This window comes from Excalfactoria chinensis, chromosome 2, assembly GCF_039878825.1.
Source record: "Excalfactoria chinensis isolate bCotChi1 chromosome 2, bCotChi1.hap2, whole genome shotgun sequence".
Classification (NCBI taxonomy): Eukaryota; Metazoa; Chordata; class Aves; order Galliformes; family Phasianidae; genus Excalfactoria; species Excalfactoria chinensis.
Genome location: NC_092826.1, coordinates 137,280,708 through 137,296,454, shown reverse-complemented (window position 1 = coordinate 137,296,454; position 15,747 = coordinate 137,280,708). Strand labels below are relative to the sequence as shown.

General features: G+C 46.9%; 1 protein-coding gene across 1 annotated transcript; it reads left to right on the top strand.

The window, feature by feature from the left end:
* The first annotated feature begins 2,300 nt into the window (after positions 1-2,300).
* MYD88 (MYD88 innate immune signal transduction adaptor) lies at positions 2,301-14,134 on the top strand. Its single transcript, XM_072328623.1, has 5 exons — positions 2,301-2,683; positions 6,038-6,169; positions 7,800-7,980; positions 8,816-8,907; positions 10,791-14,134. The coding sequence occupies exons 1-5, from the start codon at positions 2,344-2,346 to the stop codon at positions 10,943-10,945; spliced, it is 900 nt and encodes a 299-aa protein (XP_072184724.1). The 5' UTR covers positions 2,301-2,343; the 3' UTR covers positions 10,946-14,134.
* Positions 14,135-15,747: the final 1,613 nt, after the last annotated feature.

The window sequence follows — 15,747 nt, the reverse complement described above, 5'->3', positions numbered from 1 at the left end:
TAATAGAATGGACTGATAATTGACAGAGGTAAATGAGGCTGTGACACACCAGCTTTTTTACCCAGAAATTGAGCTGCCTTCTTCGCTGTTAAGGAAGACCCTTGCTGGGAAGAACACACAGAGCACTGCTGAATGGATTCCTATCTGTTTGGGTCTGTTTGCAGGGTGACTGCATCCAGCTGAGGGTTCCAGAACTACAGGGCATAAAGGGAGCAGATATCCACAGCCCTTGGGCACTGAACAGTGCCACTCTCCCACATGGGAGTAACTCTGATACCTACCCACAGCCAGCTGTGACAGTGGAGCAGACACATCAGCCAGAGGCCTGTGGGCACTTGGAACATTAGGAGGGGTTGGAAGGGGTCTAGACCAACAAGAGCTGGACTCCCACGACTATGTCCAACCACAGCCTGAGTGTGCCATGTGCTAAAAGACAGGTTGCACGTAACACCAGGGATCCTTGGATTTTGCTTTTTGGGTGGATGTGCCCTCTAGAATGGGGACAGATGGAGATCTGGATCCTGTGATACATCAAGCACGTGTCAGATTTACATCTGCTGACTGGGCTGCTTTTCTCAGGGATGGGTAAGGAAGGAAAGTGCTCTGTAAGTACAGGAGGAAAAGAAGGAAGTGAATGTAATCACTGCTCGCATACTTTAGGGGTTTTTAGCGTTTTTACCTTCCTTTATGCATCCTCCTGAGTAAAGATACTTTCTAGAAGCTCAAATTTAGTTGTTAGGCAACGTTCAGTGAAGAATGAAACATCTCCATTTCAGGTTTGAATTCCAAGGTGTGGTACCAAAGTTCTCAGGCTCTTTTCCTATGACACAAGTGGAAAGTTTTGCTGAAGAAAAGACTTCTGCTTACAGTCATGCTATTGAAGGGCTTGGATTACCGCTACTTTAGAACGCACCATAAATCAGAGAAAAGACTCTCGGAAGGAACTTCTCCATGAGGCTTTAGTTTGAATCACAGCATTGTAGGGGCTGGAAGGGACCTCTAGAGATCATCTGACATATGTGAGGCAGTGATGGAACTTAAATCCCGGAAGTTCCTCATTTAATCAGGAGCTGCACCTTTTCAGCTCCAGCTTTCATTGCCACACTGTGGAAGAACCTCCCCACTTAATCCCCTAGGACTGAGCGTGGGTTGGAAATATAAGTCCACATCTTACTGGATAAACCAGGTTTCCCAGGTCCAAAATAAGAACTGGGCCTGTCCGGTCTCCCCTTCTTTTTGCCTCTTATCTGGGGAGTAGATGAGCAACATGCACATTTTTCTTTTTAATACTGCATGCCAAGGCTGATTTGTGCCCAGCTGTGTGACCAGACCTTTCCTCTTCAGCACTGGGAAATACCTCACTGTTCCTCTTTCATTTGCAGCAGGGAAGCAGTCCCCATCCCAAGAGCAGGATAGGACATGCACACACACCATGCAGCACAAGGAAAGAGGGACAGATTGCTTTCCTCTCAAGAATGATGTATGTTGAAGAACAGAGAAGAACCCAATGGGAACTTCTGCCATTGGAGATGCATGGAAGCAGCAAACTGTTCAACTCAGCACCAATTCAGCCACAGAGGTAGACTCCTCTCCACTACCACTAGGTATCCATTTGGACTTCCTTGGCAAGGAATAGCAGCAAAGTTCTGTTACATCTATGAACGCTTAATATAGGTAGATGGGTTCAGGACTGCACTGAAAAAAGAACCAGTGGATGGTTGGACTGGATGATATCATAGGTCTTTTCCAACCTCGGTGATTCTGTGATGCTATGAGAAGAAAACAAGTGGTGTGATGTGATCATTGTCCCATTGCTGGATGACAGGATCTGATGAGGAGATGAGTAGCTCCTGATGACGGAAGATGCTCAGCTTCAGGGGCTGCTGTTTAAAAGAAACAATCATGTCCCTAATGAAAAACTGGGACAAAACAGTGGCCCACATCAGAGGCTGAAAGAGTTCTGGTTGTTTGGTGTGGAGAAAACAGGGAGACATTACAACAGGTTTCCAGTACCTAAAGAGACTACATGAAAGTAATAGGACCACAAGTAACAGCTTTGAACTGTTAGGAGGAAACTCTTCACTGAAGGGCAGAGAGTTGTGGGTGCCCCATCCAGCCCGAGCAGGGGGAGCTGTCCCTGCCCACGGCTGCAGTTGGGGCTGGCTCTGAGGCTCCTTCCAACGCAAAGCACACCGCACTCGTTGCCCCGCAGCCAAGCGCCGGGGCCGCTCACCCCAGCAGGCGGCGAGGCGGGCGCAGAGCCGGGCGGCACGCAGCGAGGAGGCGGAGCGAGGCGGGAAGCGAAAGGGCCGGGCCGGGGGAAGTTGCGAGAGCGGCCCGGCCATGGCTACTGTGCCCGTGGGTGAGAGCTCCGCTCCCGGCCCCGAGCCGGCGGATCTGCACGCCGTGCCCATGGTGGCCCTCAACTACGGCGTGCGGCGCCGCCTCGGCCTTTACCTCAACCCGCGGGCGGCGACCGCCGCCGACTGGACCGCGCTGGCGGAGGAGCTGGGCTGCGACTACCTGGAGATCCGGCGGCTCGAGGCGCTGCCCGACCCCACGGCCGCGCTGCTGGACGAGTGGCAGAGCCGCTGTCCCGGCGGAGCCACCGTGGGTCAACTGCTGGAGCTCCTGCGGCAGCTGGGCCGTCACGATGTCCTGCTGGAGCTGACCGGCAGCGTGGGTGAGTCCCGGCCGTCCCAGCGCTCGGGCGGTGTGGGTTCGGGGCATGGAGCCGCCGTGCTGCTCCTGAAGGGGGGCTGTGGTGAGGTGAGGTCGGCCTCTGCTCCCAGGGAACGGCGGTAGGAGGAGAGGCGATGGCCTCAGGTTGTGCCAGGGGAGGTTCAGGTTGGATATGAGGAAGAGTTTCTTCTGTGAAGTAGTGGGGATGGGATGCCCAGGGAGTGGTGCGGTCATCATCCCTGGAGGTGTTTGTGAACCATGGAGATGTGGCACTGAGGGATGTGGGCAGTGCTGGTGATGGGCTGGGGTTGGACTTGATGATCTCAGGGATCTTTTCCAACGTTAGTGATCTTGTGATCTTGGAGTGCCTGGAACCCTTCAAATGGGATTTCTGCACATCAAAGGATGCCTTTGACAAGGTGGGACAGGAGGAGACCTGCAAAGATGTTCTAAGAAGAACCAGAGATTTTGGCATGGAGATCTGGAGCTGCATCGTGAACGTGAATAACAGGAGAGAAATTAATTTCCTTGCCCACTGAGATGGAATCAGTGCAAGACAGTAAATATGGAGATCCCACAGCTGTTCTTGTAACTCGGTCCTTGTAAGCTCTTTGTATTCTTCGTGGTTGCAGGAATTCGGAAGGAAGGCGGCTCTCAGAACTGCAGTCAGGAGGGAACTTCCTTACCCAGGTGTTTCCAAAAGAGGCCGTGTGTTACCTAAGGTATCCCCTGGGTCTGTGGTGAAGGAACAACCAAACTCATTTCCTGTTACTGCGAGGACTGAAGGTACAGGAGTGCATCTCTGTTGGGAACCTGAGCAAGGACCAAAGATGTGCCTGTACTCCTACAGCTCTCCCACATGAAGAATGCCCTGAAGACATTTCAGGGGCAAAAAGTAGTAAATATTCACGTGCTTTGTGATCCTCACCAAGAGCAGAAGCTGCCAGCTGTGGGAAGGAGCTGGGGCTTCACAATGTGCACCCCCAAAGCTGCCTCTTAGTTCAGGACCTGTGGATGAGCTCATTCAGACCCTGAGCAGAGCGGGAGGAGCTGAAGTCACAAGTTTAGCCCAGCTGTGGGTCACGCTGATAAGAGGAGGCAGATAATTTCTTGGAAGAAAACACTGAAATACCGGCTCAGACTCCAGAAATGGCTGAACTGGAAGTGATCCGAAAGATAGGTTTTAAAAATAGATGGTAGATAATACCCAAAAGAGAAATTATCTGGGGAAAGTATTGCTGCGTGCTTATTTGATACTTACAGTCTCCCTTGGTTCTTGATCACTACATGGGACAGGATGCTAGGGGGACCCGCAGCCCGACCCGGTGCGGCCATATCTGTCTCATTATTTTTGGCTGAGGATTGTGGGCCTGCAAGCTGTTGCCAGTGCTCCAACCTCCTGCAGACTTCAGAGATATTTGTGCTCATAAGAGGAAAGAAAATGGGTGGTTGCATAAACTCCTGTGCGTGTTATTTCCTGTTACCAAAGGCGTCTTCGTTTGCACCGTTAGGACTTTGGCTTGGAGATTAGAACATCAGCGTCGAGGTTTCTGTGGGCTGTGCTGCCATTACAGGAGGTGCAGGTTTGGGGCACATTTCAGCAGCCCCCGCAAAGGCATCTTGAATTGTTTGGAAGGCCTCAAGATGTCCCTGTTGAACACAACTCGATGATGCTGTGCAGCTCCAAAGGATACTACTTTCAGTTTGCGGTTTCTACTTCAGAACCAGTTCCTTCTTTTTTTCATCACATGCTCCATTTCTTGCTTTGTGGCCCTGCTAAATGTTCAGGATGCTAAAAAATGGTGTCTCTTCTGTAGTGTCTCTTATGGCCATCGGTACTGCAGGGTTACATTTGCACTGCAGTTCCACTGCCTTGATTTTTCTCATCAGTTTATTTCGTTGTACAATCATCTTTGGGTATGTAAAACTCTTTGCTTTGCTCTGTTTATGCTGTTTCCTGATGAAACGGTGACTTTTGTTTCTTCCTGACCTACTACAGAAGTGCTGGGTTCCTGCTTGAAGTACAGGGTATGCTCTTTCTCTTCTAATGAGCACAGAGTCAGAGAACACTGTGGTTATTTTCTTCCTCTCCAGTACCTCAGGCTTTTGCTTGACTGCTCAAAGAATGTAAGGCCTTCACCGCCTTGTTAGAGGCTGAGTGGAATGGGACTACTCAGTATGGAGGACCTTCTTGCTTCTTAACTGGCTTCTGCTTTATGGGTTTTTAGGGTTGTTTTTGGCTCGTTTGTTATTGTTAAGCTGTACACGGTCAGGGATCAGCTCCTGGTGGGGGCTAATCCATGCCTAAGCACTGGAAGTCTGTTATTCCTTCAGGCTGGAACTTAACTTATTGAGTGTGCTTCAGCTTTGAGTAGGGTGGTGATGACTCTGGGGACCAAGCTGGAATAACTCATGTCAGGCACTTTGCAACAGGGGAAAGAAGAATGCAGCTGGTTCTTCTCACTGCTGAACAACTGAGAAAGAAGGGGGAAGAGAGGCAGATTGGGTTTGCATCAGGAAAATCCCTGCTCAGACCTGACACCTGGTTAGGCTGTTTGTGGGCAGGGCACAGAGATGTGAGATAGAAGTAAAGATGGGGTTCAGGAGCTGGGCTTCCTGCAGTGTTCTGGGTCTGGGTAGGGCTGGATGGCAGGAGTGTTCCCCGCCCGTGGCTGTGCTTCCAGGCTTTGCTCTGCTCTGTGCTGCTGTACCAGAGACCTCTGCAGCTGCTTCAGACTAATTCTTACTGATTGGTGCTTTTCTGGTTGGTGCTTGTTAGTTTTTGTTTTAGTGTGTTTGAACCTTAAGCAAAGTAGCAGACAGGCAGGAGTTTCATCATTCTTTTAATTGCCGGTTTCAAATCTCCATTTACTTTCAGTTCTGTGATTGTAGATTGCATTGTATCAGAGCCTGCAGGATTGCTTTTCAGTTCCCCAAAGACTTTGATGTTAGATTTGTCAGTCACTTTTAAGCAAAATCTGTAATAGCTTAGTGCACATCACTGTCCCACATGGGATGCACAGGAGCAAATACAGCACCCTCAGTTATTCCACTGTCATGTGTGCATCTGCTCTGCCCGAGCTAAAAGCAGTTTCTGACAGCTGCTGGAGGACAGGAAGCCCATCTAAGGGCATGCTGGAATGTGACTTGTCCCTGCTGGAGGAGGTGGTGGGTGCAGCATCAAGAGATTCAAGAAGCTGAGTAAGCTCTAGGCCAATGGGTCTGTAGACAGGCACCAAAAAACACAGCAGGGTTTTACCTTGTAATATCCCTAATGTGTAAAATAGGGATTCCTGTTGTAAAGAACCCCTGCAGTATAGAAGCACGCTCATGGCTTGGTGTTGTGTCTTTGCAGAGGAGGACTGCAAGAAGTACTTACGGAGGAAGCGGCAGGAGGCTGAGCAGCCATTGCAGGTCCCGGCAGTAGACAGCAGCGTGCCGAAGACATCAGAGCTGATGGGCATCACCACGAGGGATGATCCATACGGTGAGTGCAGCGATGGCATCACTGTGGCACACCTCACGTAGTGATCACGTTCAGCTGCCCGGCAGATCCCTGTGAGAAGTGCAGAAAATCAGTTCACTTTCAGTATTGTGACTTTTCCTAACCCCGACTGGTATGCTGTAGCTGGCAGTCTGCAGGCGTTTTCATTCTTCCCATTGCCTATTCCTTTGGGCAGAAAGGAGAAGCAAAAGCAGCCCTGGGGAAGGCTGCACCCTGGAACAGCCTGGCACAGAGCCTGCTGGCTGCGTGTGGAGGGAGACTTCCCAGAAGCAGCTGCTGTCCCTCTGCTTGGCTCGGCTCACAAAGCAAACAGCTGCAGGCTGCTGAAAGTGCAGCACAGAGGGGAAGGAGCTCAAAGCTGGCTGCCTTGGCTGTGCTGCCCAGTCTTCAGCAGATTGAAGAATCTTGAATAAAAAGGGAAGCAGGGTTGTAAGTATTGCTACGTGTGAAGTGGAGAGCAGGGGGAATGCAGCTCTGTGTGCACACTGGGCTGCGTGTGCACCTGGGTGCAGCTGGAGAAGTGAGCATCCTATAATAGGAGGGTGAGCAGCAGCCACGCAGAATGGAGATGTCAGCACACTTCTCCAGGAGCTGCTCTGGCTGGTCTGACTTCGAGCAGCTGCTTTTGCTGTGTGTGGGGACATCAATGTCCCTGCCAAGTGCCCACAACCCCACGGACATGGCAGTGCCCATAGAGCAGCTTTGCTTGACGTAACCCAGGGTAGTGCTGTGCCCCAGGTTGACCTGGCAGCCAGTTTCCCTTCTGCTTGACTGGCTGCTGCTTGATTTGAAGCTGCATGCTGGCTTGCTGCTTTTCTCAGTAGAGCCACATTTAGAGCCTGACCTCGTTTTTCAGTAGTAGGCTTTAGCTGGCATAAAAACTTTAAAAAAGATGTATAGTGACACTGATAGGGAAATAAAATAACATAGTGGAAAACAATCCAGCAATATTAAGGTGTTTGTTTGCGAGGTTCTTGTCTGTAAATAAAGCACTGTTTTACTGGTACGAGTGCTAAATAAATGAGAGCTGCCAGCCATTAGCATGTTTGGAAAACAGGGCCATTTACTTAGGATGCGGCCTTTGGTACCCAAGTTTAATACCTTGGCCATAACAATGGTTGGTTCCAAATTTCTAGGCTGAACCCACACCACATCATCCCCATGGGATGGTGGTCCTGCAGTAAGGTTTTGGTTAGGAATCCTGTAGCACTGTGAACTGCGCTGCAGAAGTAGGACTTAGAGTCAGATGGATATTTCAGATGTGAAATTGCAGAGCAGGAGGGCTCCTGGTTGTATCCTTAAGGGTATTCTGCTCCCGTCAGCTCCCCTGTGCTTCCCTCCCTCCCTGCTGATATTATTGCCTCTGCCTTTCTGCATCTTGGCTACCCATCCCTAACCCCTGCCACCAATTGTGGGCTTACTCTAATACCTTGAACTGTGGAAAAAAAGTGAAGTCACACACATGCATTACTTCCCACCAGTCCTGGACAAGAGCCTGAGCTACCCTACCAAGCGTGGCACAGAGCTTGTCTGTCAAAGGCTGGGGGAGCTCTGTTCAGTCTGGGAGTTCATTTATAGGAAAAGGTGACAGCTGGATTTTTAATGGTTTCAGGGCACGGAACAGAGATGTTTGATGCCTTCATCTGCTACTGTCAGAAAGACCTTCAGTTTGTCCAGGAGATGATCAGAGAGCTGGAGCAAACGGAATTCAAACTGAAGCTCTGTGTGTTTGATCGGGATGTCTTGCCAGGATCGTGTGTGTGGTCCATCAGTGGAGAACTCATAGAAAGAAGGTGAGCGAACCATGGATGGTTGGGGCAGCTCAGCATAGTGAAATGTACTTGTTTTAACTTCATGTCTGCAGCATTGTGCCAGTGGAGCAGGAGAAATCCATGAGGATGTCTTCATGGGGTTTGTTTTATACTCTTGGTTCAAGAATGAACACTCAGGCATTCCTAAACATGTAGCTTCATAGCTCACAGAGAAGGTGCTGTAGCAGTGATGCCACTTACACTTGATTCCTTTTCATCCTGCAGTTGCACCATTGGAGGGAATCTTTAAATGAATTCAGCTCCAAACTGTATTTAGGAGTTAGCTCCACCTCACTATGTAGAATCTGAGGGAACAGCACTGGTGTTCAGGGATCCTTCAAACCTTTGTGGGACTCATGGATGGTGGGCAGGTGTGTGACATCAAAGCAACATCCTAGGCAGAGACTTATGTAGAGAAAGTCTCTTACACTATGAAGGGGGGAAGTGCTCACTGCTGCCTCAGCCAGCTTGTCTGCTGTCACAGTCCTGCCAAGTTAGGCTTGGTGAGAGATCCCAAGAGGCGTTTGAGCAGACAATTTAGATGGCAGTTTTTATAATAGACAAACAGAGCATGAAATAAAGATTCCGTGGACGGTGAGGTCTTTGCTCTTCATCTTGTAGTATTTTAGTGTGTTCAGTATGAAACCTAGTCTTTGTTAGTAGTCTTTACCCTCTAATTAATTCCTGCTCAACCACAACTAAGGAGTTCATTTTTCAGAGTAATTTGGAAGATTACCTCTTTTTTTTTTACTGGTGAGAATGAGAAGCGTCTCCATTGACATCTTATTTCTTTCTCCCCTGTCTGCTTTCTCTGAAGGTGTCGGAGGATGGTGGTCGTCATTTCAGATGATTACCTGGAAAGCGATGAATGTGATTTTCAGACCAAATTTGCTCTTAGTCTTTCCCCAGGTAAGATCTCACTAACACTCTATTTGAAATTGCCTGTCAACATTCTAACTTGTACTGCAGTAACATCTGGAGCTGTGACTGAGGTCAGTGCTATACCACAGGGCACTGCACAAATGCAGAATGAGGGCTGGTCTGGGATGGATTTAAACAGATGAGGTAAATCTAGGTGAGAAAGGAGAAAATGAGTAATAGATGGCTATTGAACTAGAACCCAGTTTCAGAGGTGTGTTCTTTCTACTCACCTATGTGTAAAAGTCCAGTTAGGCACAGGGGTAGCCCTGGCTCTAATGCCCTTCAGTAAGTAAACAGAAACTTATCTCTATTAGAAGCAGCCATCAAAACTAACAGTGGTTTTATACATTTTGTTGTTGTTGGACTTGGTTCCTTGCCCTGCCATTGACCTGCAATGAGTGGGAAGCTTGGGTGCTCCAGCTGCCAAGTGGGTTAACTGCCTGCTTCAGAGCTGGTGTAGCTGCATGCAAATTGGGGAACTTCTGAAGTGCTTCAAGACTCATACAGGAAATTTGCTGCTGTTGGGGAAAGTGTTGCAGTGTGAGTAAGTGCTGGGGTAATTTCAGTTAATGAGCATGCACCTTTCTGCAGGGATCCTGGAGCATCATGGATAGGCAAACAAAAAATAGACTGAGTTTTCAACTTTGATGGGAAATATCTGTTCCACATTCTTTCTGAATTGAAGAAAACATGTTTATTTCCATCAAGTCTGTTCAGATTGCATCTCTAACTAGCAGTTAGCCTACATTTATGTGTGTATATAAGTAGTAAATGCAGCACAACTTAATGGCACGGAGGATACGTTAAGATCCATAGGAATGCCTGCATATTGAGTCTCTTGTAGATTATTTGACGTGGCATTATAACTGACACACCAGAGGTTAAACTGGAAGCCAGTGGTACAGTGAGGAATTAGCTGCATCTTCCATGACAAAATAATTTCCAATCTTGGCATTAATCCCATGAGCATCCCTAGCACACTGCATCAGCTCCTGATCAGAAGAATTTGTAGCAAAGACCTTTTCATTCCGCATCAGTCTTTTTGCAGCGTACTTTTCATTAGACCACAAATGCACATCTCTATGTAATTACTCTATTTACCCTACATAAAATCATACACGTAAGTACAGGCTTGCAGAACTAAGTTACTTGTTCATGCAAGGTAACTCACACTGTCACACCCAGGAGGGTTTGGTGGCAAGTTGTGCAAGCTCCACTTGTTACTTAAGCACCTGCTGCAGTTAGGAAATCTTGTACTTGCCTCATCCAGGCCTCAGCATCATTGCACTGGGCAGACTTCAGCTGGTAGCCGGTTTCCTTATGGAAAATGGGACGGGGAGACATTCCTCTCTACAGCAGCTGCTGCTTCAGGCTGTAATAATCACAGGGACAGTTTTCTGATCATGCACATGCCTCAACAAAAGCCGTTCCTGTTATTAGAGTGATTCCTCGCTGCCCCTTCTGTCCATATGGATACGCTCAGCAGCGTATCTGCTTCAGGGTAGGAAGCAAAAGAACTGGAGAGAACCATCTCGAAGAAGTTTTGACTCTTAATTTTATTGTTAAATGCATCTGGAAGTACTCAGGACTGTGTACTCCTGTTTGCGTTCAACAAGAAACTGTGCTTTGTTCTTTTCTATCTGCTGCTCGTTAGGCCTTCACTGCTCTACGCTGGGATCAGGCAAGATGCACGCGGGGCCCTGATTGATACTTGAGTGACATGTTCTTGGTAGAGTGCTTGTGGTTCAGAAACTTGCTCTGCAGGATGAGAACCTGCATCTTGGGGCGTGTGTAGTGCTTAGAGGAGACAATATAAGCGGGATGTGAGTGTAGCTCTGTGTAATCCTCTGCCTGTGTGATCTGTCTTTCAGGTGCTCGTCTCAAGCGGCTGATTCCAGTCAAGTGCAAGACTATGAAGAACGAGTTTCCAAGTATCTTGCGGTTCATTACAATTTGTGATTACACCAATCCTTGCACCAAAAAATGGTTCTGGACAAGACTGGCAAAATCTCTCTTGCTGCCATGATGCAAAGTTTTGAGAGCCTTTTTTCAGCCTGTCCTGACTGTGCCTTCAGACCATGGTGTTCCTACAGCATCTCACTGCAGAACCTGGATCCTCGCAGTCAGCGTTTGGAGCCTGCAGCTGGGAACAAATAATTTCCTCTAGCACTTTTCTTATAACCCAGAAGGGGAAACAGAGCAACTATGTGGGTGTTCCTTTTCAAGTCAGTGAGCAACAGCATCCAGCATTTGGTGAAATAAGAGATTCTACTGGAAATACAGAAAATATGCACTTAAAGACTGAGCCACTGATACAAGGTGGCTCTGTTGTAAAGTGTTTAATGAGACCTGGAAATATAAAATACTGGTATAAGACACGAAATGATGAAAGCCTCAAACTGCAGGCTTTTGAAAAGAAAAGGTTCGTGCTATTTTACAAGCTCTTCAATGGTTATAGTAACATTTAGGGTAGGTGCCATTTGAAGATGTTAGTGAAATCCACTGCTGGCTAAGCAGCACAGGAATTGCTGTGGTCAGTTCCTGACCCATGCTTGTCCTGAGCCTCCTTCAGTCTTTCCAAAAGAGCAGAGGTTTGTATTTTAATTGTTAAACCACTGTTTAACTAATGGTTGTACCTTTGTTCTTAGAACATCTGCAAGGTCAGAGCAGTTATCCTTGTAATGATAACTAGTGCAGAACTACTGAATTCAGCTTATTTCCTGTGGATGTTTTCATCCTTAAGCTGTATAATGACATTCCTGTTCCATATTCCTTTGCAGTTCAAATCCCTCATTACTGGCATCTTCTGAGTAGTCCCTTATATTTGACATAAGGGATATTTTTTTCTTACTGAGCTATAAGGAAGAACACTCCCTTGCAGCATGTCTGTGTTCATGTGACATTTGATTAATTGGCATGTCTCATACCAATGTTTTGTATTCCCAGGCCTGATTAAATGTTTACAAGAGAGACTCCCTTTAATAGAAAGTCAGTCTTGAAATCTATATTTTCGTGAAAGTCTTTTCTACACAAAGTACAGGATGCTTTTGCTCATTGACTTGAACAGGAACACAGCTGTGCACCTAAGTGGGACCAGTTTGTCAATTGTTTGACCTTTAAGAGCCTGCCAAAGCACATCAGCTTTTAAGATGCCTCAAAGGCACAAGGGTAAATATCAAATAAAGAGTGTACTGAATTATAGATTGGGCCGTTTAAATTATAGAAGATAATGTTACCTTAATAGGAAAGAGCATCTTTTAACTAACCACCACAGTTGTTAACTTGTGAGCAAGAATTCTGCCCAAAGTGGTTTTTTAAAGTGGCCCATTGGGTTATTAAATATATTTTCAGTAACTGTTTACTCTCTACATTGGGAAGAAGAGCATCTTGCTTATGTATCTGCAGTTGCCTGATCGTTAACCACTTTGTTTCTTACCTCAGCCACTGACTCGGGTTGATTTTACAGCTTCAGGTTTTATTAGCTTATGTCTTTAAGATTGTATCTGGCTTATGATTAATTGTTTTAAGATGTATTTTAAAGCATTACAAGGGCTGAGTTCCTCAGACAGGGATGTGTGCACCTGTCTCTTCCTCAGCCACCCCATTAGTGGATGTTCACTTACCAGAGGTTGCTGCCGTGCCGTAGCAGGTGCTGCTGCCACTTCTTCCTGGCCAAGAGAGGCCTGTTCTTGACCTGAACGCAGCGATGTGTGTGTTGACATGGGGACACTTTTAAGGTAGGCTCACAAACCCAGTGCTTTTCAGTGCCTTCTAACTGTTGGCCTGGTACCAAGGTGATACCTGCACGTTTCTGTCTTGTTGGTTCCAGTGAGAAGCCTGTGAACATGAGAGAAGGGAAGTTAAGCTGATAAGGAGTTTCTGAATAGTTCATCTTCATGTCCTCTTGCCCTCAGGTCTCTCCTGCAGGAAGGAGACAGCTGCATGCCTTGGGGCTTTTGCATAATCGTTAAATGTTAATTATATAAGAGTTTCTGGAGACTGCTTGATCCCCAGTCACTCCTGGGGCTTGATGAATTCTCATACTCTAGAGTGTCTATCAACATTAATTACGGGTCACTGCGCACAGGACTGAACCAGATCCCTCCTGAATTGAGAGTTGAAAGAACTCATCCAAGGTCTCATTAGGGGCGAGAACAAAAGCAGGAGGCTCTGGTACGGACACTAGAGGGAGGTAGTGGGCCGTGCTGCCAGCACTAGAGCTGCAGGGCTTGTGCTGCTAGGGGAGAAGCCTGGCCATCCAGTGAGGAAATGGGGCCCTGAGCTCTGCCTGAGGCATAGAGTCATGGAGATTGGAAAAGACCTCAAAGATCATCCAGTCCAACCATCAGCCCATCCTCATCATGCCCACTGACCGTGTCCCACAGATGGGGTTTGGTGGTGCTGAGCTGGGCACAGAAGAAACACACTCTGCATTGGCCATCAGACACTTGTTGGATGTCTCAACAAAAGGCTGTGTGGAACTTTCATAGATGATTTGTGGAGCAAGGAAAGCTCAGCTTCTGGAAGGGAAGTCAAAACCAAGAGCTGAATTCCTAAATCTTCAGGCTTCCAGTAGATGAATTCATACAGATGTCAGTGCTTAGGGTGGGTTTCGTTATCACCTAACTGCACACACTCTCCTGGCTGGCTCAGGTGCAATGCAAGTATCGCCATTATGGCCTTCTTACAAGCAGTTCACATTTGTCCTGTAGACTAAAATTATTCCTTTGGGGCAAAGTGAATTATCAGCTGTGACATGTGAAATGTCTGGTTTGAATACGTACCCTTGTCTGAGTAAAATCCAGCTTATGCACTTCTGACGTTTTTGCATCTGTCTTGGCACAGTGTCTTTATGAAGTGTGACATCTCTGAATGACAAACTCCAGATACTGTAAGCGTGTTTCAGTGGTGGCCGTGGTTCTCTTTTCCCCTTGTTGGCACTCATTGGAAGGTCAAATGTTCGAACACCTTTAAACAAGGAACTTAAATTGTGATGTTACGTGTTGGGGTTATTTTTACCATTTTGTTTCTTTCCCTCATTGAAATTGTCCTTGTACTAAAGCATTTATTTTTATAGAGAGAGATATATATTTATATTACTTTCTATCCTGATAAGAATCTTGTATAGCCATTCTGAAAACAGTCAGCAGTTCTGTGTTTTCTCTTTCAAACAAGCTTTTGGTATGTGACAAAACATTGTAAAATAAAGAAGCAAAACCCCTATGGGCTGGATACCTTTCTTTAGTGTCGGATAATAAATGCTAGCTCAGAAAAGGAAGGGTTAGTGAGGAATAATGGGGGCTATTCCTTTTTTGTCTTCTTGTTTTGCCTTAAACGCTTCCCCAGCAGAGGCTTTTGAGAGTGTCTGGAATGGGGAGAGGTGTGATTGAACCACACCAGGAAGGAAATTACCAAGAAATTGTACTGTAGATACGTGTGGTTCCTCTTTGCAGAGTGCAGTGTGTGTGTGCGCTGCATTGCCATCAGTGCTTCAGCTCTGGTCCTTACCAGAGTGATGGAGCCGGGGCTTTGCCTTCCCACCCCCTGGAAGCAGAGCTGCTGGGTGTCGAGCTCCTATTCTTCATCTTTTCTAGGTTTCCCACCAAAGAACACAGTGCTGTGTGGCAGCACTGAGGATTTTGCCAGCTTCATTTCCTTAGGCAGGCGGCTTGGAGTCAGTCCAAGGCAGGGAAATAACTCAGAAACGCAGCAGCTGTTGGGCCAGGGCCCTACCACAAGGAGAGATGAAGGATCACTGAATCAGAGAAATGTTGGTTGGAAGGAATTTCTGGAGGTCAAGGAGAAGCTGCGCTTCACATCAGGCTGTATGCTAAGCCTCCTGCAGGACAATGTTTCCTATGAAGTAATGCCTTTGCTATGGCTGCTACAAACCAGCATATGTACAGTGCTATGGATGTCATCCTTAAATGTATTACTCTAGGTTGAAATTGCTGCAGGAAGAACGTTAAGAAGAGAATCTCATTCCTAGGAGTGCTGGAGGCCCCTGACTTTGATGTAACTTTGGATATTTTTGAGTAGTTCAGTCAGGTGAGCTCAGGGTGTCCAGCTGAGAGAGCTTTTTATCTGTCATCCCTCTTGTGCCAGAAGAAACTTCTATTTCATTCCATGTTGCTTCCATGCAGGAATGTCGGTGCTATTTTCCTGTTTAGTGGAGGACAGCATTTACCAGGTGAAATTTAGCAACTTGTGCAGAATGTTCTCCTAGCTTCAGGGTTAGAGGGTGATGGATAGAGCATTGCTCCTCGATTGAGCAACTTCTGGTCTTTGTTACACGGACATGAAAAGAGTTGCTTTCTCGTGATAGAAGCTTTGCTTGGTCCAAAGGGCACATCTACTGGCAGAAAATTAGCATAGGAAAGAAAAACATTCAGGAAAAAAAAAACAGCTGGGAAAGTGTTGTTTGATCATCCTGGAAACATATTTTAATAAGGCAATTAAAAGCAAAAAACACCAAGTTCATGCAATTGGAAAGCACGCTAATAGAGATTAAAAACCTCCGTCAAACCTGTTGGGGCTTTACTAAACAACGAGACGTTTGCTGTACACAAATACTTTCCTGTAACTCCTTTTGGTTCAGCTGATGCTCACTGGGACGTTGAGACAATCACTATCAAGCTCTGCCCAGCAAACCTGTTCATTTTGTAGCATAACCTGTGGTCAGGAGAATGAATATTGTCGTATCCATTCTGGAGCTGCTGTGTAAACGTTCACTTGATCAAACTTCTATTTAAGAGCTGAACAGTTCAAAAGTCTCATTAACAGACAGTGCATTTTTGCTCCCACTGCAGAGTCCATCTTAGCTATGTG